Consider the following 25,676-nt stretch of genomic DNA (forward strand, 5'->3'; position numbering starts at 1 on the left):
ATGATTTTGTTTCCTCAGACAGGAAAATATCTGTCACCCATTTCCTGCTGGCTTAACACTTGAGACTGTCAAAACCCGCAGTTACTCATGTTACCTGATGGGGGTGGGCCAGGAGCAGGTCCGCCTCAGGCCGGCCTGTGGTTTGTGGGCTCTCGACTTTGTGCAGGGAAGATTTCCCACTACCAGTCCAGGTGATTTTGAGAGGGCGTTTGCGAAAGCTGGGGACAGTGAAACTAAAGGAAGCTCTGGGGGTAGAAGAACAACAGGAGGGAGGTGAGGCTGTGCTGTGCTCTGGCTCCCTGGAAACGTCAATGGATGGAAGTGAGCCCTGGCGGGGCTGCTGTGAGTCAGTGAGTCAGCTCACGGGGGAGTCGGAGAAAAGGGAGCCTTGCGCACAGGTTCAGGGGACACGCCCGGGCGAACTGCCGCTGCCCACTGTTCCCCTTGTTTCAAGTCTCCGGGGACCCTTAAGGGTTTAGGAGGAAGGAAAAACGCATGCCCGAGAAAAGGCATGGGTGTGTTCCAGAGCGCACCTGTACTGGTACCCTTTGAGTTGACGGTTTTTATGTTTCTTCTGCAGGTCAGAATATTAGGAAAGGGTTTCAGCTGAATATTGATCAGTTTTCCAGGTGTGTTTCTTTAATATACTGATGCATCAAAATGAGCACATAGGGGAGTTTGGGATTATTCTTTGGACTGCTTTACTGTTTTACTTTTATCTTGGGTCTGGCTCTACTTGGGTTGTCATCCTTTCCCAAGTTCATCCTTCTCAGGTTTGGCTGGCACAGACGGCATCAGCTGGGGCTCCGTTTTCCAGACCAGGCTGATTGAAGCTGTGTTCTCTGGTCAGGGAGGAGAGGCATACACCATTTGCTCTTGTGTCCTTGGTTAGGGAAAGACAGGTCTTGTGATTCACTAGCTACCTGTAAGTTGTTCAGATTGTTTGGCCTTGTTCAGTAATCTTGCCTCGGGTGCCCCATTCCACTTGCCCAGGAATTTTCCTAGCTTCTTACTCTCCTGCCTCACTGTGAGCGCTCTTCTCCATCTCTGAGGCCTTCCCTGGGCTCTGAACAAGGGGTGCCTGCCACCTGTCTACAAAGGCAGCACTAACAGCTGGTGCCGACAGATGGCAGACTGGAGGGGTCACATACAGGCTGACAGGAGAAGACAGGGCAAAATTAAATCATGATACTTACTTCCCAAACTTTTAATCTCTCACTGCTTTGTTTGAAACATTTTCTTTTAACTGAATTGAGTGCACTGAAAAGTTTGGGTTTTTTCTGTAATTTTACCAATGCTTTTTCAACTATACTACTAATTCACTGATGGTTACATCAAAGAAAAAAACATCGCACATACTTAGAGAAAATATGGAAGTGAGTCACAAGTATGTATTTGTACATTTTTGCTTAAGCCACAGGTTTTTTGACTTTCATAAGGAAACCAGGGATATGTAAATAATGAAACAGCCACATTAGAGCATCATTCACAAGAACAGCTACAAAGAATGGGGCCACAGGCAAGTCAGGAGCCCTTCAATAAAAGGAGCAGAACCCGTCCTAACAACAGCTCCCATCACATGGACTCAGATCCACAGCAGACCAGCCCTGCTCCCGATGTTTTAACAACCACACTCAGCAAGAGCCCAGCAGCCCCTCCTCAGGGGCTTCCTTCGAACTCCCTTTTCAAAGCCTTGCACAAAGAGGTTAAGCACCAGTAAGAAAGACTGTTAGCAGTTTTATTTCATCATCTTCATCATCAATACACATGCAGTTTCTTCCTCCTGTGTACATGACATTCTCAAATGGGTGCCACACTCTGCCTATGGTACAAAGTTTATAAATACAATATACCAATACAAAGTTGAAGCCATTAAAAAGAGTTTAATAACAACTAGCAGATACTTAAATCTGTAGTGTTGATGGAATCTATGAAAGAGATTTAGAAACAACAAACTCAAACATTAAACAAACATTTTACTTGGGAAGGGGTGAAAGAGGAACTTTTCATGTGCCGCTGGAAGGTTTTCTAAGTCGCCCCGTTTACTTTCTCTCTGCTATTATCTTTAAATACTGCAAAGCGTTGTGGGCGGCATCACTCTGTGCATTGCCGCAGGAGATCCCGGAGCCGTGACAGACGGTGATGGGACTGGTGGACAGTTCGGCAAGACACTGATACTGGCCGTTGGCACTCAGCTCTTCTGTAATGACATATTCAAACATGACGGTTAATAAGTGCATATAAAGGAGGACCTTTGTATAAACAATAGTTTTTATCAATGTTTTCTCTGTAAGCACGCATGGTAGACTACTTCACTTAATCATCATCTTTGTTATTCTTGTACAAACCAAAACCAAAACACAACTGCTCAGCCGCAGCAGTTCTGAAACACAGATGTGCTTCATGACCACTGGAGGGAGCTGTACAGGAATACAGGTGTCCAGGCCTCAACCCACTCAACTAGAAATGCAGGGGTGAGGGCTAAAAATGCCAGATTCTTACATTTTTTTTAAAGCTCCTAAGGCAATTCTAATGTGGCTAGTTGGACAGTTTGCAAATTACTAAACCACAGCAACTTTTTAAAAAGGGAAAAGAACCATTGGCGAGAGGACTAGAGACTGTATTTTTCATTATGATGTCTAGGGTTATTTCCAGTACCCATCTGAACTAGGAAATGCACGGTTCCGGGCAAGACCCCCTTTGCGCCTTCATGTTCTTTGGTTATAATCTGTGCAGAGAATCCAGTTCCATCCTATACATGGGCCCAGGGGTGTCACACCTTTTGGCGTCTCTGGGCCACACTGGAAGAAGAGTGTTGTGGGCCACACATTAAATACATTGTGACACATAATCACAAAAAAACCCTCAAAATGTTTTAAGTAGATTTATGATGTTGTGCCGGGCTGCATTCACAGCCGTCCTGGGCCACAGGTTGGACAGCCCTGAGGGGTATTTTAAAAACAATATCCAAACCCAGGAAATAAATGTTATCATCAACGATGAATCATTCTTACTAACAATAATTAAATAAGCCCTGGCTGGTGTGGCTCAGTGGATTGAGTGCAGGCCTGCAAACCAAATGATCGTGGTTTGGTTCCTGGTTGGGGCACATGCCTGGGTTGCAGGCCAGTTCCCAGCAGGGGACGCATGACAGGCAACCACACATTGATATTTCTCTCCCTCTCTCCTTCCCTTCCCCTCTAACGATAAATAAATAAAATCTTTTTTAAAAAGTTAACATAAAAAAAGATAAATAAGATAAAGGAAGAAGTACAAATATATGAGTCATAATTTATTTAAAATGGTCATTATTAAATATTATCTCAGTTAGTCAATACAGTGGAAAATGTCCAGATACAATGAGATTATTTAATGCCCGAAGAGACTTTCTAGTTCTAGCAGTCAGGTTCTTTTTACTTATTTTAATTGAGGTCAAATTCACACAACATAAAATTAACCATTTTTAAAGTGAACTATTTGATGGCATTTGGTACCTTCACCACCACCCCCATCTAGTTACGAAACATCTTCATCATTTCATCACCTCATGAGGAAACACCACACCTATACAGCAGCTGCTCCCAACCTGCCTGCCCCACCAGCCACTGTTCCTGACCATCTGTCTGTACTATATTCCAAGGTTTGGCCTCATTCTTGATATATTGCGACACTGCACTTGACCCCACCATTTGACCCTAAAGCAGCGGAGAAAATCAGAAGTTCTTCCAATCCCTGAACACCCTACTCCCAGTTCTGGTAGCTCTGACAAGCTAGGTCCCCACAGTTCACTGAGGCTAGAATAAGGGATCTCAAATTCTTTATTATACCAATGTGAAATCAAGACAATAAATCCATGTATACGCACATTAGCCAGCTTTATAAATTCAATTAAAAGAAAATACAAACTGACTTGCTTTCCAATCTTTCCATATTTGTCTATCTAAATGATTAAGGGATAGCAAAAAGAGAGGAGGTGATAGCTGGAATGGGATAAAGCTATAAGTTAACTTTATCTCCCCATTTATCTCCCCGAATTTGCATACAGTGACAAAGTAGGGACAGAGGTCTGGCCCCCACAAACTTGCTACTTTTTCTAAAAACATGTGTGTCTTTTTATTTGTCAATCTTCCCACCAGGGCTAGTTTAACAGACAGTGTACCTGCAGTTCCTTTTCCCCTAATGCGTTCCACCACTGACTCACTATGTGATCGCGGACAAGTTTCTCAAAGTAAGTTTCTTGACTTACTTTCTTCACTGATATATAGAAGCTACCTCATACGGTTAGTCTGAAGATTCAATCAGTTATTATGTAATGTCCTTAGAACAGTGTCTGGCACAGTAAAACTATAAATCTTAGCTATTATTCCTTTTATTATTATAACTGCAGACATGTTAGCTATTATTAATATTATTTATAAGGTTGGAACATAATATACATTACCTCTATATATATTACTGCTGTGGTAAATATACATAGTTAGAATCTCTGATCAGTGACATCAACTATAATATAAGTTTTTGCTTCTCAAACATATTTTTAAAAGAAACATGTTTTGGGACAGACAAAAAACAAAACCCCATACCTATATCCAAATATGTTATATTAAAGCCTTGTTCCTTGGCAATCTCACTAAGCAGCTGGATGTAATCTGTATTTGGAATACTGAGGAGGCTTCTCTTCAGTTGGTTTATCTTTTCACCAGGAGAATTCCTCAAGGAATGCCAAGTACATCCTAAAGAATGTCCTACTACATTGGTCTGAAAAACAGAGGTGAAGGTTAAGACTCTTAACTGGGACTGGTTTCCCAATTTTTTTTTTAAAGTACTTAGAAGGGTTTATAAAGCATGTTTAAATGAATGCCATTTGGTTAACTTTCCTTTAAACTAGACAATGACAAGTACACACATTTAACAAATACCATGATATTAGGGAAAAAGAAGCACCTGCAATAATATGCTGGAAGTATTTAAAAACACTGTTGTACAGAGTGTCTTGTACAGTACCGATGTTTTGCATTCACATTTTCTGACAGTCACATTAAGACACATTGTTTGAGCCCCCACTATAAACAAACCTGCAAACTACACAAACAGCACAGCAATCTATGGCTTAAAATATACAGCAATTTTCCTATCTTTATGATTTCTTACATTAAATACCAATCATTATAACCGCAAGCTGTGAAGCAGAAAACAAAGGAACTGTAGAAAAGGTGAAAAGTACATGTTGGGTTGGAGAAGAACAAGTTACTCAAATGAATGGCAGGAAGTCAAAAAGTTCTTGTCAGACTTATCTCCCAGAACCCAAGTGAGCTTATGTTTTTTCCTTCTCCTTTTTTCTTTATTCTCCCTTATATCCTTCCTTTTTACCTGTGTTAGAAGGTTTTACATTTCCATGTTAGTATGTGGTTTGCAAATTGTTTTCCTATATTATGCCACTTAAAAAAACAAAATCAACTACTCTCTGAGGAGGGAAATTGATCCTTAATCTTATTTATTAATGAACCCAGACGAGAGATAAAGAAATTTTCAAAAGATCAAAGGGATGGCCACAATATAGACTTGAGTAATCTGTAGAAGTTATTAAATAGAATTTTACATTCCCTGACTAAACTTTAAACAAATTGTTTTTTTAAATTATAAGTTTATTCACATGCTTACAAAACATACAATAAGAACAAAGAGCTAATGAAAAATAGACTCTTTTCCTTACCATCCCTTCCCCAAAGATACCATTTCCACTCCTCAGAGGAACTTGCTGTTGAAACATTTCTTCAGCACCCTTCCATAAACGTCTTATGCACATCCAAGTACACACGTGCATTTATACATAATCTTTTTAACAAAAATGATAGCTTCCTCTTCTGTATCTTATTCACTCTTCTCATCTCAGTGCACATATATGCGCTATATTTACTAGCCTCCAAATAAGGGTTTTAGACTGTTTCTGATTTCTTGCTTTTAGTAACAAAGTTATAATAAAACTCCTTTGCACTTAAATGACTTTCTCTGAAGATTAATTTTTACAAGTAGAACTGCTGAGCTGAAGAAGGTGTATGCTTTTAATTTTGATAAATACTTCCAAACTGATTTTTGAACCACTTTACCCTCCCATCAAATGTCTCGAAGGGTGTTTTTCTTCTCAGACCCTCACCAACACCAGGTCTTATCAAACTCTGTAGATTTTGTCAATCTAAAACATGAAATTAGTACACTGTTTAACTTGCATAATGAACATTTTTTCTTTTATTAACTATTTGCATTTCTTCTACTTGACTGTCTTTCAATTCAATACATCCTACATTTAGCTTATTGCCTGTTTTTCCTCAAATCTCACTCATTTTCTGTGCTCCCCACAGGATGAACAATAACACCATCCAGCCAGCTGCCATGCTAAAGATGTTTTCTCCTTTTTCCTTACTCCCCATAGCCCATCAATTACCACACCCCTTCACTTTAGGTTTCTGAATAACTGTTCAATCTCCCATTTTTACTGCCACTCCGTTCATTTAGGCCACCATCCTTTCTCATTTGCTTTCTGTGCCAGCATTCTAGCAGGTCTCTCTAATATTCATTAAGTCTTCATAACACAGCCAAGTCAAGCGATTTCCCTTCTCAAGTAAAATGAGATCCTGTCCTACCAGATTAAAATTCCTTAATGACTTCCTACTAACCTCAGGATAAAGTTCTATCTCCTTAATACAGAAGTTCCTGCGAGATTTAATCCCTCTTTACCTTTTGGCCAGATTTAATCCCTCTTTACCTTTTGGCCGCTCGGTTTGAGACTCCCCCCAACCCTGTGCTCCAGCCATACCAACTAGCATATCCCAGACCGCACATGACGTTTCACTCCTGCTCTTTCTTCTCTTTGGAATTCTTTCTCTCTATTCTCCTCCTACCGGTCTTGACTCAGATAGTACCTCCTCCAAGAAGCCTTCCTGAACTCCCCGTCTTAACTGGATGCCTGCTCCCGCGTTCCTACGGCAGCCTCTGTCAGGAACAGTCTGTGGGATCCTTCTCTCTCTTTCGGCAGGCTGTAAGCTCCTTAGGAGCAGAGACTGTCTTATTCACTGTATGCCAGTACCCAGCACAAAGCCTGGCACAGAGTATGAACTCACTAAAAATGTTTGCTGAATGGCTAAATGAATGAATAAACGAAGGGATGGAATGCCCTGTCAATTTGAGGGCAAAAATAGCTCTACAGGACTATTTTCTTTAGATCCCATAGGACTCTTGATTTTACTGTGTCTCCCAAGCTCTCTAACCTGGTCACCCTGTAACCCTGGCCCACATATAGCAAAGCAGATTAAACTGGGTAGTGTGTAAATAAACAGTGAAGAGATTTTCGGAAACTGCAGCTCTGAAGTATCTATACAACAAGAAATCCAGGAAAATTTCCTATAGCAAGAGATGCTTAATCACATTAACATCAGGGCTGTATGATCTTTACTCACTAAAGAAATGTGGTTCTCTGGAGAAATATTACTGAATTTAGCAAGAAATTTCTCGGCAGCATTTCTCTTGGCTTGTTTTTTGGATGCCCCTTTTCCTAAATAAAAAGAAATGGGAGGTTTAGAAATGTGTCCACAGAGAATGATCAAATGCATACAGCGTTTAATCAGAGAACAACCTCATAGTGTTTACATACTACTCTATTTTCTACTGACCTGACATCTTTGCTTGTTGTGATTCATACGGCTATTAATTCTTACATTTTCAAAGGCATTTCTTTTAACAATTTGTCCTTAATAGTCACATTTTCTGTTTTAACAGCTATATTTCCTTATATCTAGTTTTAATTATATTTAATTCTAATTTTCAAATTTATCAAGTTATATTTGAATGGCAACTTTTGTCTCTCAATGTTTATTTCCTGCTTATAATTTCCTATAAAGTGACAATTAGGTGGAATTTCTCTAACCTGAAAAAAGATACTGAAGTTGCAATATACTATATTTCATCCTTCCATCTTCTGTCAGATTGGAAAATTGAGGCCCACATTAAGTAATTTGCTAACTTGCAAACCAAGGACTGTATCAAGAACAGGAGTTGAGGTTCCCGCACTGGCCCACACGACCTCTCAATGGCAAAAAGTTGCTTATTAGTAGAAACTAATATGTAGCCAAGGTAAAATTCTCTTTCAACTCACTTTAAAATGATAGAAACATATTTAAAGACAGGAATCCACAGTAGTACTTTATTAAGTGATCTTTTAAAAAAATTCTCACCTAAGGGCATTTTTTCCATTGCTTTTAGAGAGAGGGAGGGAGGGAGGAAGAGAGAGAAACATCGATGCAAAAGAGAAGCATTGATGAGTTGCCTTCCCAGACACAAGTGGACTAGGGATTGAACCGTAAGCCGGGTATATGGCCTGACTGGGAATCAAACCCATGACCTCCTGGTTCTGTGACAATGCTCCAACCAAGTGAGCCACACTGCCTAGGACTTAAGCACATTTTTTTCCTCATAGTTTATGGCCTTCACAACATAGAAGTTGCTATAATTTAAAAGAATAATTTCCACTTTATTTTTATCTCACTGTCATGTGCTGTCATCTAGCATATTATTAATCATCTTGTTTTCACATGTAAACAAAATGTTTTCTCGTCTTATCTCCTAGAATAGCTGCTGAAACACCACCTGAAATTTTTTTAAGTCACTAATACTTCAGTGAGGACTGTTTAAAGAGTTAATTACTTGTGTTTCCATTAGCAACTCATGATTTTAAAAAATGTCAAACTAAGAAGTATTCTTAAGCCAAATATTTATACTTAAATTTATCCATAAGAAGTTAGAGACAGTAGAACAGGAATGTACCCATTTTTTCTCGACAGAAAAGTTTAAAAAGTTATCACAACAGAAATTTCTATGGCCATTCATCATCTGAAAATACTTCAAATATCTTCAACTGTGTAAGGTAAAAAGATGTTAAGTACCAGTTTCCATAAATGACTCTAGCCTGCAAATTGTAGTGTATTCTCTCTTATGAGCAGGTCCTCCCTCCTGGGAAAGGGTATATTCAGGAAGTCTCCAGCCATGATGAATAGCCAATTCCTAGAAAATTGAGATGAGGCTTTAATAGTAATTTTTACTACGCAATGGTTCAATCACGTAAATGATATTCCTTCATGTTTTTGATCCCATTTCTATTTATTTGTTTAAAGGAATAATGATATTCTGCAATGGAAAAATTAGGGAAGACACTATATTTACCATAGATATTCCTGCATTTCATAGCTTGTACTGAAGTAGTTTCCTCCTATGAATGGTTCTTCCATTAAGCCACAATGAGTTGATGTCATAGGGTTCAAATAGGAAGACAAACTACTATCGCCATCTTTGGAAACATCAGAGGGGTGCTCTGTAAGTCTCACTGCCAGCAGTTCCTACAGCCTCTCCCCGCCTAGCTACAAACTTCCATACCATAGCTGGTGAACTACTGCATTTGATCAAGAGCAAAGGAGGAGTAGAGACAGCAAATAGATTTGAATAAGGTTGGGAAAAGAGGGAAAAAAGCCTCACAATAACTCATAGTGCAGGAAAGAGACCAAAGGACTGGCCAGATAACAGGGACTGGAGTTGTCCAACAGAGCACGTGGATAACCTGCAAGAATATTCTGCAAGCACAAATTCAAAGCTGCATACACACACACACACACACACACACACACACACACACACACACATATTTGGTAGAATAAGCAAATAAACAGACTACTTTCCTATTCTTGAATTAGGTTACCCAATGTGGGTTCTTTAAAGTCTTCTGTCTCAACAGAAGTAGAAAGAGGTTTATCACAAGAGTGGCAAGAAATATTCTTAAAGTATGAAACACTCTAGCCATGTGCACTGAGGTCCTGTTGATCTCAGATGAGAATTCCAAAGGCAGATGCTGCATATGGAAGAAAATCCAGAACATAGATCAGCTGGAAAAAGTCAAGTCAGCACTGTACTATGTAATAGTCATAACTTGGAAAACAAAGTATTACACAATCTTATGTTTAAAACATTAATTCCTTGTTTCAGCCCTTGATTTTTATCAGTTTATGACATCTTTGTTCAGCAGACAAAATGTTAAGTGTGGGAAAACTTTACAACTTACCTGTAATGATCCAATAGGATTAAGCTGGTTCTTTGGTTGCTTGGAAGGGTCAGGCATTAAGGGGTCAGGAACTGCAAAGCTAAACATTTTTTTAAAGTGTTACAAAACCAAGTCATTTCCTCCAAATTATTAAATATACAAAAACATTTTCTATTTCACTCTTTTCACTTTTGTTCTTGCTGTTCCTTTACATGGAATGCTGTTCTCTTCACTTTTGCCATGAGACTCTGAACTGTCCATCCTTCCAGGTAATTTCAAATGCCACCTTCTAAAAAACCTACCCTTTCATCCCAATGGAATATAATTTCTTCCTCCTTTGAGCCACTATAACATTTGGTTGGACACTTTCTTAAGCAAACTATTTCAGCATCATTTATACACTCTTACAAACACATGAAGTTTGACCACCCCTCACCGTATTTCTCCCATTCAGACTGTAACGTCCTTGATGGTAGGGCCCATCTATTACTCACCTCATAAGCCTTGTAGTTCTTTGTATATAACTGGTGATAAGTAAAATGTATTTAAATAAAGGATGCTGTTGTTATAACTACATAAAAAGGAAATACTAATAATTAGGACATTTAGCCTGTGGATAATACAAATCATAAATGCAGCTTTTTTTTTCATTTAGATAACTCTGGAAGAAAAATCCGTTTGATATATCACCTGCTCTACGCCGGGATAACCCTTCTAAGATCTACACGCATTGCATGTAGATACAATAAATGGCCTGCACAAATATGGCTTCAGCATGAGGACTGTGATTAGGAAAAAAAAGAACAATTTCTTCTAAGTAGTTTAAAACACTAGTTACTAGGGTGATGGGTGCCTGACACTGAATAGGCTACATACTAAGGCTACTATCACCTAGGCAACTGAAGAATCATTTCTTCTATGATAAATTAGATTCCGTTACTGCCACACCCTCAAGTTTCTTTTCTATCAGAATTTCAAGCCTTATACAGGCTGATGAGATACACATTTATTTACAATGCTGCGTGCCTAAGCTACCCAAATAATTGGGCTGGAGAAGTGAGGAAGTCTCTGTATTAAATGAGGCCACTTGAGACCTCATTACAACTTAGTAATAATTCCCATTTGATCCGTCAAGTAGCACAAATATACAGGGTGCGGCAAAAGTAGGTTTACAGTTTCTCATGTGGAAAACAATACAAATTAATAAAAGTAATAAACAAATAAACTCTATGTTTTGTGTACCCATAACTGTAAATCTCCTTTTGGCCCACCCTGTATAGTAAAGGGTTATCCCTTTTTTTGCTGACAAACTGAGTGCCCATGGGCAAGAAGCACATGACCATCACCAGCAAGGGGGAGACCCAATACCTGCCATTCCATTCGGCCTGTCTAAAAAGCTGGCATAGATCAATTATACTGTATGACCCTAGAGAACCAAGAACCACTGTATGAACTATCTAAATGTTTACAAGAACTTGGAAAAAGGGAGCAGCACTGCATATGAACCTAAATACATCCCTAAGTCAAGTTTTGCTATGACTGGGAAACAAAAAACCCATTCTAAAATCCCATGGGCTTCTGCTGTCAGCTGCGAACAGAAATGCCAAACTGTATTCCAAATATATCTGAGTGCACGCAGAGAAGCAACTGAAGGCACACGATATTCCAGGAGGCGCCCTCTAGAGGCCAAAAGACACCGCTTTAGAACACAGGAGGTGCTCTAGGACCAATACTCTTTCCAAAAGTACCTAAAGGGATAACAAATTTATTTTGGAAAGATATGTCAAAATTAACACCCCATTTAATATCCTCTTGCATTTGGCATACATTCTACAGTAAAAAGAAATCTTTTTGTCTCCTTCCAAATCGGAGTTCCTGAAAGAGTGCTCTTAGCTGATCTTTTCCCACCTCACACCTTGCTTTCCTCAGTATAGAAATAATTAGTCTTGATACATGAAGACATAGACCAGAAAAGTTCTGGTTTTCTACTGTTGCACCCCATCTGGGAAAAAAAGCCTAGCTCAAGAGAGCCTTCATTTAATCGTGAATTGCTGGGTTTAATTGCTTAAGGATAAGGTTGTCTTCAAAGGATGATAGGTTTTCACAAGGAATATGAGTTTAGAGCTAGGTACTAAAAACTGTTCACTCTGCTGCTTTTGTGAGCATGTTCAAACTTTTAATCTTACCTCAGCCATAATATTTTTGAGCTGCAGAATACAAAGAAATTTAGCTCACCAAATACTTGCATTGGCTTTCAAAATGTTTATGGCAGCCTCTGCAGCTCTATGTTTCGCCAGCTTCTTACTTGTACCTTCACCTGAATCAAGGTTAACAACAACAAAATATATACTGTGAAAATGTGAAGCTTGCAGAGATGTTTTCATAATACAAAACAAAGTCACCACAGGTTTTACATATACATACTAGGTAATAAAAACATACTACAAACATGCTGTAATAAAATATTCACCACATGAAATACATTTAATAACCTATGATTTTAAAAGTTCTATGTATTTAATTCTATGCATACCTGAATTAAAAACCTACATTATGTCTATAGTATATGTTTATTTCATAAAATGGTAATAAAGTAAACCATGTCATACCTTTTGAAGGAATGCAACTTAGTATTTTATTCTTCCCCTATTTACAGAGAGAAATTCTTCTGTAGCCAGAAGTTTCCTTTATGGGAGCCACTTACACAAAATGTGCACAACTTTATTCTAACAGCCTATCCTACATGGCATTAAACCCCTTGACTGGCTACAGTCATGCCCATTTATTGGGTTAGGTGTGGAAAGAATTATATAGGGAAGAAGGGGAGAGCTTATTATGTCTTCCGCACAATCTATATCCCTCAATTGGGTAGCCAAAGGGGTGGCAGGGGATAGGCCCGACTAATCACTAATACTGATGCCTAATTTCAGTAAGTCATCACACCTAGTAAATGGTAAATTCAATCTTTTTCCTTCTGTGTTCAAACTAGGTGGTGAGAACCCTTTGAAAGTGGTATCAGAATACTTATGTCCATTCCACTGGTGGAGGAAAGAAAGGAGACAGGGAATAAATTTCAAGTGTGACCCTCAAGGGTCAGAAGAAACACACTGGTGGAGGAAAGAAAGGAGACAGGGAATAAATTTCAAGTGTGACCCTCAAGGGTCAGAAGAAACACACATCATATTCATTTACCCACTATCAGAAGTATTAGAGATACAGGAGAGAACTAAATGGAGTCCCTACCTTTGAAGAGCACAAACCCTACTGTGGAATTTATTCTGTAAATAGGCATCTGAAATATGAAATGGTACATGTGACGACAGGCCTAAGTGCAGGTTGCAGGGGTACACACAAAAGGGGCAGCTCCCTCAGTCTTAGTAAGAATTCAGAAAGGTTTTGTGAAGGAAGGGATACTTAAGTGAAGACTTGAAAGTTGAGTAAAAGCTAGTAATGTCAAGAAAGCTAGGGGTTTAAAACAATCTAGGCAGAGAAGAGGCAAAGGCTCAAAGGTAAAGAGCATGCTGATGTTCTCAAGAGTACCACATAGTTGGGTACCACAAGAGCTTGAAGGAAGAAATTTTGAGATAAAAGGCTAGAGTTGGAGGGTAGGAGGAGAAGTTAGAGAACAGTCTCCTAAATTTGTGCTTCTCAAACTCTAACGCGCATAGGAAGTGCCCAGAAATTTTGTTAAAATGCACACTCTGGTCCAGTAGGTCTGGGAGGTGCTCAGATGATATCAATGCTGCTGTTGATCCCACTTGGAACAGCAAAAATCTCAGTCATGCTAGCAAATCTGCATTTTTTCCCAGAGGGTTACTGGGAGAATTTTAACAAGTGGAAGTATATGAACAGACTTTAATTCCAGAAAGAACACTTTGGTTGCTGTGTGGAGAATGGACACAAGACTAAGAACTGAAGAACAGTTATAGGACTGTAGCCATAATTCAAGTGGAAGATGACAGTGGCCCAATCAACAGTGAAGGGAAGAGGAGACAAGCAGAAAGATTCAAGATATTTAGGAAGATCTAGTGACAGACTGGACAGGAGGCAGAGGGAGGGGAAGTAGTCAAGGAGATGAGACCCAAATTTCCACTATGAGCCAATGGGAATGGTGGTGCCTTTACTGAGGTAGGGAAAGCAGGGGGAATTTGAGAGAGAAGATCAATTCAGTTTGAATCAATGAGAGACTGAGGTGCCTTTGGGCCACCCGTGATATCCAGACAATACTGGCTGATACACTGTTCTGTAACTGGGCCTGGGTTGAAGAAAGAGATTTCAGAATTATCAGCCTTTAGATAGTATCTGAGGCTGTGAAGCAGACAGGCTTGCACAGGAAGATAAGGCAGTGTCCGAGGAGTATGGGGCCTGGGCAGAATGGTTGCCATAGGCTATTGATCTCTGGTCTATAACACAGTGAAGGGGGAAAAGCCACTTTTTCTTAAATTTTCACATAATATTTAAAAATAGACCAGGTAAAGAAAGTTATGCATTGTTGATTCTGTGGTTCATATGACACCTCCAATTCACCTGCCTCACACAGACAAACTTCAGAAGTGTCTTAAAGTGGTTTCAATCATAATAGCAAACTTGAGATTTTCAGGGACACAAGTGATGCCTTCAGATTACCAGATGGTAGAACTTCAGCCTTCCTGCTGAATTTTTTCTTGACATTCTTCCAAATTAAATTTGCTACTCAATATTTTTTGTTTGCAATTAAACAGATCCAGAAATAAAATGTCTACCTTTACAAATGGGGAGCTTCAGCTATAATTTGCTCAAACTCACAGATCATAATAATGTGAGTTTGAGCTCTGAAACATCATTGCCATTTGATCTTGACCTTGTTACTTATCTCTGTGAGCCTATTTCCCCATGTATTAAAAGAGGAGATAATAGCTTATTAAAATACCTTGTATAGTGTCAGGAACTAGAAGTTGCTATGCAATCAATATGGAGTATTTGAGCCTCCTGCCTTCCTCATTTTGCTTGGATATGGAATCAAATGTAGTACAATGAGCCCAAAGGGCCAAATGAGTCCATATAGAAAGATGAGACGCTCAGAAAATTCTAGGGTCATGCCCCCTGGCATCTGTTATAAACTATGGAACTATAAAACTTGACAGCACCTACTGATCCAGCTATGGCTGCTCCAAGAACCTTTCCTGATTCCCCCTAATTCCTGGAAGAAGAACCTAGGAGGATCTTAGGATGTTTCTGAGTTTCTCTTGGTATCTCTGAAAGAGAAAATTAGATGAAATTGTAAAATCCTAATGGCCTGGTATGTTTCCTAATGAGAGGTATCCTAATGAGAGGTATGTTTCAAGAACTGGTTCTCACAGCTGTCTCGAGTAAGAAGGGCACTTGTCCAACTGATTAGCAATAGCAAGTCTGGACCGCCAACCCGCATGGTCGTCGGGGGTTTACTGTGCATACAGACCTGTGCAGGTTATGTCACCAACGGTTACTCTGAAGGTGAAAGTGGGCACGTGTATTTGCATATCGGATCTTTCACATTCATAAACAGGGACGTTCTTGGTCTTCATGCCGTATTCGTGTAATACCTGAATCGGTGTTTTCCCTGGTTTAGCTGTAATCATCTTCCCCAAACTGCAAAGAGAAAAAGGTGTGGTTTGCATGCCAAAGCGGGGAGGGAAGCAGAAGCGAACCGAGGCTAGTTCTGACTATCATCAACAGTGGCGCGAGAGGCGCCAAAGCTCCCGGCGCCCAGAGCTGGCAAGGTGCTCCATCTGCCGGCCCCACTGCGGCGGGCACAGAGCCTGGGGATGCAGAGTGAGGGGCGTCTTTACGGAGGTAACTTGAATGAAGGTAGAGCCGATTCGCAGGGGAAGAGGTGCCGCAGCCTCTCAGGAATAACCCACGAATCCCAATCCCAAGGAGGCCGCGAACCATCTCCGCCCACTCTACCAGCCAAAGAAGGATGCAAGAGGGGCGGGGCCCGGCCGCAGACCCCGGCCCGCGTCGACAAGAGGGCGGGGCCGAGTGCAATACAGCAGGGGGGGGGGGGGACGCCGAGCGCCCAGAAGGGGCTTTACCCACAATGCCGCGGGAGAAGCCGGCTGTCCGCCCCCACCTCCCCAGCCGCCCCCCCACCCCGGCCCCGACCGCCTGCGCGCTGACCTGAAGGTCCCGCTGTCCTCGCGCTCCAGCGGCGGGGCCGCGGCTCGATGCCGGCTCTGGGACATGGCGAGAAGGCAGGGCTCGGCGGCGGGAGGAAGAGCAGCGCGAATCGACGTCCTCGCTCCTCGGGTCGGCGATCCCTGAGAGAAGCGTTCCAGAGCCGCCGCCTCTTCCTCCCCAACTCTCCTCCTCTTCTTTCTCCGACCCCCACCCTCTCTGCTCCCCTCCCGCGTCCCTCTTGCGAAGGGGACGGGTGGGGGCGGAGGCGGGGCCTCCGTGCGGCGACGCCGGTCCAGGTTCCCGGCCACACCTCCTTGCTGGCCGGGTTCCCGGCTCATCTCCAACCCTGGCCCCAGCCACCGGCTCCCAGTCTTCCCAGCGCCCAGCCACGCCCCTTCCCTCCATATTCCGCCCCCTTTCCCAGCCCGAGCGCTGCCCGCCGGGCGGTTTTGGGGCTTCTCTACCCCCAGTCCTCCGGCCTCATCGAGGCCACAGCTCTGTGTCCTTGAAAGGAGGCTGTTTCCTGTCCGGGGAAGCTTGTCGGGCGGCAAGCCTCACAGAGTCTGTAGGGCTTGAAGCTCAGCCTTCGTGTTTGTTTTCTTTCGGGCGGGGGCGGGGGAAGGATGAGGGCTGCGTCGCTTTCAAAAAAAGATGTCAAAATTCCAAATGCAAGTGGATAGAGAGCATCTGTGGGGTTGGCCCCGAAGCTGGAGACATGGTATATCAGCCTCTGAAGGCTGCGGTGGGCTCTTCCCTTGGAGTCCAGTCTTTAGGACCTTGCGGGGATGTCCAGAGGCAACCCCCACCATCTCTGTTGCCTCATGGGCTTCATTGTCTATTATAATCGGCTTTCGTCCCGAGATAAATGCGAGGTCTGCGGATCCCAGCAAAGCCCCTTAGGTGTAAAAGAAGGCTTTTCTGTAGACCGGATATCAGTTAAATACTGTTTCTGCACACCTGGGGTGTTCTTTGTAATGGCGTTTGCCTGGGATGCACCACCTTTGGTAAGGCTCAGACAGCGACATTGGATGCTGAATCGCTTCTCTAGGGGTTTGCTAGCCACTTGCACAAATGACTCCATGTGCTTTCCCGGTGTTCTGGAAAGCTGCTTTGCACAATACTATTCGCAGAAGGGACATTATCAAAAACTGATCTTTGGGGGCCCATGCGATCCGTGGATATTTGAAAGCAAATTTTAGAAAATGTCCAGAATCTAATCAAATTGACTAATATTATTTGAGGCTTGAATTAAACCGATTTCTTCCTCCCCCTACCGTCATATATGTATGTGTATTGATTACTATCCACTAATGTTATGTTTTAATGAGTATCTTGTGAATACCACATTGCCACTATTTCAAAATACAGGGTCCAGCAGAAAGGCCTGTTTGAGTGTGGTTGGTAGGTAACAATATGAATGCAATAATTTATAGTTTTCATTAGTCATTTCACCTAAAATGTCATGGTGTGCTTGAGTGTGATACTGTTACGGTACAGAATTACAGATTTATGATTTTGTAATTAAAAAAGGGGTGTTATTTGTGCCGGGCCCTGTATATTAACATCCACATATCTATGGCAATACAATATTTCAGCACTCAGATTTGTTTCTAAAATGTATTTTTAGCCACCAGACTCCTTTAAAACAAGCCAAAACTTACATAGTTCTCTTTAAAGGTTGAATAACTGGGATAATAATGATGAAAAATAAATGCAGCAGGATCTCCATTTAAAGAGATGTCCAATAGTCATCTGCAGAGTAAAAACCCCATATTGTCAGAGTTAATGTAGTTATTTATATATAATTTGGTTTTCATTTAGTATTTTATAAAGAGCAGCATAGGATTGTTTTCTTTAGTCTGTGATCTTATTATATTAATCATTTGGTTTTGTAGTCATACAAGGAAAATGAATGAGATGTTCAAACAATAAATTGGATAATGTAAGGATTGAAAACGACACTCTTTTGTTGCCGAAGTTGGTGCGATGGACGTGCGAAGGAACTTCCTTTGGACTCGGTATACTGTAGCTGGTGTCCAGGGACGATGTTGGTGCCCAACTGCACTATTCCCTCTGGAACATAGGGCTATATGTTTGCCTCAAAACTGGCAAACTGCTATTAAATTTGACCCTCTTTAAGGACATTGGTAGTATTTTAAAATTACTAGTTTTCTGTGTTTATTGTAGTGCTATAGACTGCAATTTCAAATGACACGTACTCTTAGTATATCAATTTACACTCTTGATCTATAATTCATTACCTGAGCGCACCAGGGGAGGCAGTGTTGTGAACAGTACACTGTAAACTACTTTGTGGAACCATGCATTGTATTTTTAACATGCATAATTGTATTTAAAATCAAGTAAGCCTTAGTCCTGTGCCTGATTTTCTTTGAAAATATGGATTTGTTATCTGAGGGGTGCAGTTGATGACATTTTGATACCATATTAATATGTTTGCTGCTGCTACCAAGAGCTTTGTCAAGCAAGTTGGAGATGGAGGGAGATTAGTTCCTGTTCCAAGCCTTAGTGAGGCTGACAAGTACCAACCTCTAAGTCTGGTGGTGAAAAAGAAGCGATGCTTTCTGTTTCCTAGATGTAAATTTACCTCGACACCTTTTACACTGAAAGATATTCTTCTAGGAGACAGAGAAATTTCAGCTGGTAAGTTTGAATGTGGGTCTGGGAGTGACTCCTCATTCAGCTATATTATTGGTAATCTAAACTTGGCCCATATAGACTGTTTATGTTCATAATATTTATACATTTTCACTGATAAAAGCAACTTTTATTACTATGGCAGTAATATTATTATGATTAATAGTGTCTAAAGTTTATAATAGTATCAAATCTCTTATTGATCAAATAATTTTCAAATCTATTTTATAAGATTATTTATTGTATAATTTTATTTCAATTATTTTATAAATTGTTTTAACCAAATCAATGTAGAATATGACATAATACATTTATTTATAAAATAGAGGTATTATTTAGTCCTACCTATCTCACATGGTCAAGTGAGATTAAAGTAATTTGTATTTATTTTTTATGATCACTTTACAGTTGGCAAACTGAAATATATTACAGACTAGGTTAGAAAATAAATTGACATTTTGGAAAATTATTTCTTAAAAACACCTGTTTTTCTTTCAACTACCTAGTGGATCTTGATGCTTAAGAAGTTCTGTTGAATTTGAGTTCATTTTAAGTACTCTGGCTATTATTTCTTCCTGTTTTCTAATTAATTAAATTGCTATTTTTAAACTTGGTTTAAAACATTGCCTTTCTCAACATTTGGGTAATCAAGTCTTAAATCGTAAATTAATGTGTTACTTTATGTAATCTATTCTAAATGAATTCATGACATTTGAAAAACACTAATTTTCTTTTTTTTAAAGGTGTTTCATCTTATCAGTTACTAAATTATGAAGACGAATCAGATGTTTCACTCTATGGAAGGCGAGGCAACCATATTGTGAATGACGTTGGTATTAATGTTGCCGGATCAGATTCTGTTGCAGTCAAAGCCTCATTTGGTGTGGTAACGAAACACGAAGTAGAAGTTTCCACGTTACTCAAGGAAATTACTACTCGGTCAGTATAATAATCCTTATATACTTTTTAGTGTTTTCATCAAATATTTTCATTACGTGAACTTATTATAAAGAATGATTAAAACATTCAGGCTATACTTTACTATTGTAATATATTTGTTTGAAATAATACAAATTACTAATATATCCAAACTTTGGATAAGAACAGATATCCAAAACCATTTCATTTAGACAGGCTTTTTCATTGTCCCACAAAATTGCTTTGAATCTGTACAGATTTGCTAAATTATTATATTAAAAGAGTCCAGGAATTTGCTTGTAACAAATATGCTAAAAGAGCCTCTCCAATAGACTCCTGTAACAAGCATGTTTTAAGAAAATAGAAAGGAGAGGTAGATTATTAAATTTTTTTCAATCCTACTTTCCAATGTGTATTAAGCCTGCCTTGATTTACTTCAGTTAAGTTAGACTGTGAATTAGTAACATACTGACGAAAAATGTACTGGGTCGTATGTAACCAGATGGTATAGATTCTTGTGAATGTCTCTCTTGTTTATTTTAGAAAAATTAATTTTGACCACAGCTTGATACGTCAGTCGAGGAGCAGCAGAAAGGCAGTATTGTGCGTGGTCATGGAGAGCATCCGGACCACGCGGCAGTGCTCCCTGTCCGTGCACGCAGGGATTCGCGGGGAGTCCATGAGGGTAAAGCCGCGCTCAGGTTTCCTTCACTGAGGGCCTGCCAGGGGAATGTTTTGAAAAGTACTCAATTTCTAATGAGACTTATGTATTTTTTCAAATGTTGAGATTGAAGAGCTGCAATGATATATAGGATTTTGCACAGTAATGGTTTTTAGAATGTGAAAATCCAAGAAAATTGCATTCTCAACATGTGTAATATAATGCAAACAGAACACCAATCCCTGTGAAATAATGTGCATCCTTCCTGTTGCTATTTAAGTGCAGTTTTAAGAATTAAAAATTAGATACTTCTGTGAATTCGTTGATTTTATTTTTAAGTGATGCAGTTTATACTTAAAATTTAATTGAATTTATATTTTTATATTAATTTTTCTAAAATAATATTGTCAGTGACTAAACTTACTTTGTTCAATGTTAAATCCTTTAAAAAAATCTCAAAAGTAATTTGTTTATTATCTCAATTATATTTGTCCTTGTCATTCACATAATAATGACTTGATTGGTTATGTTAAAACAAATTATTAGAAAGATAGGGTTCGATGATAATCTTTTCAAGTCTTTGAAAATAAAGGTTACATTTAGCTGCCCACCAGATTGTTTAACGTTGGATGATTGGGCCTTGAACAATTACTTAATTGTTGGTGATTGCTTTGGAAAACTGCCGGAAGCTCTGGGGGCTTTGGAACAGTAGACAGGATAGGCTGAAAAAGCCATTTCACTAAAATACAGTTGGTTGCAGTTGAAAGAGAAAGGCTTCTATGCCCTAGAGCTTTACTGTTGTGGTAGCACTAATCACTGACTCCAGTACCAAAGTGAGTGAGGAAGTGATGAGTAGTATTCCTGACGTAGAGCATGAGTTTCCATTGGACCATTTGGACCTTTGCTGTTAAGTTTACTTTGAAGGACAGTTCTTTACTTGAACAAGTGTTATGCTTTTTTGTTTTGTTTTGTATTATTTTTGGTGGGATTGTTTCTCCAAAAAGCTATCCTTACAGGTTATGCTCCTTAATAATGTTATTTTTTTTTTACTATAGTTTCACTTTATGGATGACCAGAATCCCAAGGGAAGGGACAAAGCTATTGTTTTCCCAGCACATACAACCATAGCTTTCAGTGTTTTTGAACTGTTCATTTACTTGGATGGTGCCTTTGGTAAGTGAATGACTTACATGAAACACTGAATTGATTAAATTTTTAAGAATGTAATAGGAAACACACACACGTACACACACACACTTTCTCTCTACTTATAGCAGACTGATGCTCTTAGCACCGTCCGTTTTATGCTTGGTGAAGTAGCCGGGAGATAGCCTGCAGCCCCTGCTTGCCCAGTACCTCTTTCCTGCTTTGTGGTAAAGGCTCTAGACTCCCACTGCCCCACTTACAATTACGGATAAGAGCTAAAATGCAATCCACTGACAAAAGTATTTCTTGACCTACACAGCAAGATAATACATGACCTTCTAATAGGTAGTTTTTTGATGTTGGCAAATAGAGGAATAAATAGATAGTAAAATGTGTGAAGATGTCAGGGCACCCAGATGAGTAGGCCCAAAGAAAACTTTAATTTTACCTATCATGACTTTCCCCCCAAACTTTTCCTAAAAATAACTTTAGAAATACAAATACTTCCTCTAATGTCACCTTCTATAATACCTCAGTGCAGCTCACTTTAGATTTCTATACTTCACAGACCTTCAAGGTTAGTAGGCCAGCCAGTGCAAGCCCAGGGGCAGGCCACACCACCAGGCAATGAGTGCTGTAGCCATGGTCATTTGTAAACTTTTTTAGACCTGTTTGTGTTTGTTTCTGAAGTTCTGAGGGAGGAGAGAAGGGGCAGTCCAGAAACAAAATAAAACATGCAAAGTAAAATCTATTCAGGATGCTTCGGCTGCAGGTTTTTACAATATTTTGATAGGAGTATGAACTGATAGAGTTGATATAGCCATCTAAATTTAAAGTGTGCATATACTTTAGCCTTGCACTTTTAGAAATTTATCCTATAGCTATATGTACATGCGTGAAATGATAAGGATATAAGGATATTTAGTTCGTAATACCAGAACAGAAATAACCTTCAGATCTATTATCAGCAACTAGTTAATGTGCATCAACAGAATAGAATACTAAGAATGAAATAGCACTATATATTCTGACATTGAATACTAAGAGGTATTTGAAAGAAATGTGTGCAGTTTGTAACTTGTTGAGCCTAAAGAGTTTTACATACACACACACACACACACACACACACACACACACACTCCTTTACACTTGTAAAATATAGGGATCATTTCTGGACATAAACACAAGAAAGTTAATAGTTGGTTACCTCTGGGGCGGAAAACTGAGGCTGGGGTCAGTGTAGACTGGAGACTTCTTTGTCACTGTATCCCCTTTTTGTACTTTGAATTTCGTACCATCTGAGTATTACCTTTTCTTAAAAAATGTAAAATTTAATGTAAAAGATGCAGTGAGGGCATGTATCAGAACTCACCAACCACAGCTACATCAGTCACAAAATATGAATTCAAGTCATAACATCTTCTACATTTATTTTACAGACCTTTGTGTCACTTCAGTGTCAAAAGGAGGATTCGAAAGGGAAGAAACAGCAACGTTTGCACAGTTCTACAGATTGAGAAATATACTCTTTGAAAGAAGTATGTCCTTTGAACAGTATTTTAAAGGCGTTTTTTTAACGTCTGGGCTTAACATTTAATTGTCTATTAGTAATCCTGTCTATTAAGAATTTAAATTCGAAAGCCTAATTATTTCATGACTAGTTGTTTAGATTCCTGTGATTATAAATGCAGCTCAGTTATGTGGTTTTTTATTTGATTTGACTTCTGACACATTTCTCTGTTTGTGTCCTTTTAGATAGAAGAGTGATGGATGTCATTTCTCGTTCACAGCTTTACTTAGATGATCTTTTTTCTGACTACCATGACAAAACTTTCAGCATGACCGACATTTCCCTCAAAGAAGGGACGCACATCCGAGTTAACTTACTTAATCACAACATCCCAAAAGGACCTTGCATTCTCTGTGGAATGGGAAACTTGAAAAGGGAGACGGTTTATGGGTGCTTTCAGTGCTCTGTCGATGGGCAGAAGTACGTGAGACTTCATGCAGTTCCCTGTTTTGATGTTTGGCACAAGAGAATGAAATAAAATACAAAATGTATCTGCCTGTGTTTAAGGCGCAGCTGTACCACACACGTTCCCAGACCCCCGGGTTCTCTTTGGTGAACTGTGGCAAGTTAAAGAGGGACAGGAAACAGATGAATCTCTCTGGGCATCATTCCCCACATATAAAGTGGACAGGAGAATGATGAAATCTTCTCGTAAGTTGTCATGAAGGTTAATACTTTTTGTTTAAAAAAGGCTTAAATATAAAATAAGAATGTAGATGTTGTCTATAAAATCTGCCAGCTGCATTAGAAGTACTTTGGGTATTTAGTCCACCATTTTAGGAAACTTTTACATAGAGGTTTTTTTGAAATACTAATTTGATTTTAATCAGCCTTTAATTAAATTTAAGGATGAAAAGAATGTACAAGAGGTGACTTTATGGTGCTTTAAGTATTGCCTTATGTCTGGTAAAATGAGAAAAATGTGTTAATAATTTAATGTAACCCTAACTGTTTAATTGCAGTATCAGATTAAAAGCACACCGAGCTCAGTGTGGGCATTGCGCACACAGTTAACAGGGCGACTGAGAGTCACTACATGGGCTGCTATTCTGTACTATACATATGCTTGCCAGCCTGGGCTTCACAAAATTCACCACTGTCATTTCAAAGTTAAGACAGCTAGGACATGTTCATTTCTTGTCTTTTTTGAAAATGTTTAAAACTTTTAACATATTTATTCCTGAGCAATCTTTTTTGTCTGCTCTGTGAGACATCTGAAATTTTTCTTAAACAACCTAAATTATTTACTATCTACCCTTATGAAAATAATTGCAAAAATAACATGTTCAAATTCTAGACCTCAGAAGTGTGTAATTACAGCACTCATGGTTAGCTATATGCCTATGAAGGTGTAACACAATTGTGCAAACACAAACTACTTGTATACTATATTCATGTAGAATGATTAAAGTTTTATTTTTTAACTATTTAAATGTGACTTTTCATAGTAAGTCTCCATATTCATTTGATATCATTTGTAATTTTTTTTAAACATAAGTTTAAAAGTACTTTGTATAAAGACAATGGGAGAGAAAGGTTAGAATGATAGTTTATATTTTTTGAGAATTTCCATTTCCATCTTCTGTCATGGTACTTTTGATTCGTATGCTCATATCAAATGCAGATATAAGCATACGAATCAAAAAAGGGTCTAGTGACTTTTTATGTAAAGAAAATGGGGGCAGTTTCCAAATCAAAATGTAACATTGAGTTATCAACTTAGTTTACTTAAATTGAGCAGGTTTTTCTGAGGAAAGTAAGGGAATGAAAGAGTTGATGAATCAGCAAGGAAGGAGAAGTTATAAAACTGGTAGAGGAATGATGCAATGCTGGAAGGAAAGAAAACATAGTAAAGTTTTTGTTTACAAAGTGTCAAACTCTGTGCTATGCAAATGTGACATCCACTGGTTTGGTGGTTTTTGTGTTATCCCTACACTTTTAAATACAGAATTTTGATGAACAATGAATAATGGTTTGGAAAGAGCAAGTTTCAGAAAATGGAAAAAGGTTAGTTTTAAACCTTTCCAAACCTTAACCTTAGGATTGAAGGGCAGATAGCTTCCAAGAAAAAAACTGAAGGAGTTCATCATCACCAAAGCATTATTATATAAAATGTTAAAGGGACTTAAGAAAAAGAATATCAAAACTCTGAATAAAATGGCATACTATACCAACAACTGAATCTAAAAAACAAACTAAGCAAAAAAGAACAGACAGAATCATGGATACAGAGAACATTTTGATGGTTGTTAGATGTGAGTGGGGAGGGAGAGAATGAAGAGATGAGGTAAGAAGTACAAGTAAGTAGTTACAGAATAGCCAGGGGGATGTCAAGTACAGTATGGGAAATGGAGAAACCAAAGAGCTTATTTGCATGACACATGGACATGAACAATGGTGTGGTGTTGCCTGGGGGAGTATGGGGTGCTGGATGGAGGGGCACAAAGGGAGAAAAATTGAGAAAACTGTTAACAACATAATAAAAAATATATAATTTAAAAAAC

At 39.3% G+C, this 25,676-nt stretch overlaps 2 protein-coding genes across 3 annotated transcripts; one reads left to right on the top strand and one right to left on the bottom strand.

Annotated features, from left to right (window-relative positions):
• Positions 1-1,724: 1,724 nt before the first annotated feature.
• Positions 1,725-16,557, bottom strand: PRKRA (protein activator of interferon induced protein kinase EIF2AK2). Of its 2 annotated transcripts, none has more exons than XM_037130047.2 (8): positions 16,220-16,557; positions 15,519-15,688; positions 12,317-12,398; positions 10,103-10,181; positions 8,937-9,054; positions 7,455-7,549; positions 4,584-4,758; positions 1,725-2,200 (listed from the first exon to the last, which is right to left on the bottom strand). In XM_037130047.2, the coding sequence occupies exons 1-8, from the start codon at positions 16,555-16,557 to the stop codon at positions 2,043-2,045; spliced, it is 1,215 nt and encodes a 404-aa protein (XP_036985942.2). In that variant the 3' UTR covers positions 1,725-2,042. The 2 variants fall into 2 exon arrangements, with proteins under 2 accessions (XP_036985942.2, XP_036985943.1); XM_037130048.2 differs by having other exon boundaries at positions 15,643-15,688; positions 16,220-16,241.
• A 2-nt stretch (positions 16,558-16,559) lies between these two features.
• Positions 16,560-24,556, top strand: PJVK (pejvakin). The gene is made up of 6 exons (XM_037130046.2): positions 16,560-18,883; positions 19,621-19,816; positions 20,339-20,480; positions 21,512-21,629; positions 23,042-23,140; positions 23,358-24,556. Exons 1-6 carry the CDS (start codon positions 18,673-18,675, stop codon positions 23,648-23,650), a joined length of 1,059 nt encoding a protein of 352 aa, XP_036985941.2. The 5' UTR covers positions 16,560-18,672; the 3' UTR covers positions 23,651-24,556.
• Positions 24,557-25,676: the final 1,120 nt, after the last annotated feature.

Source organism: Artibeus jamaicensis, unplaced genomic scaffold, assembly GCF_021234435.1.
Source record: "Artibeus jamaicensis isolate MK-2021 breed Jamaican fruit bat unplaced genomic scaffold, CSHL_Jam_final contig_391, whole genome shotgun sequence".
NCBI lineage: Eukaryota > Metazoa > Chordata > Mammalia > Chiroptera > Phyllostomidae > Artibeus > Artibeus jamaicensis.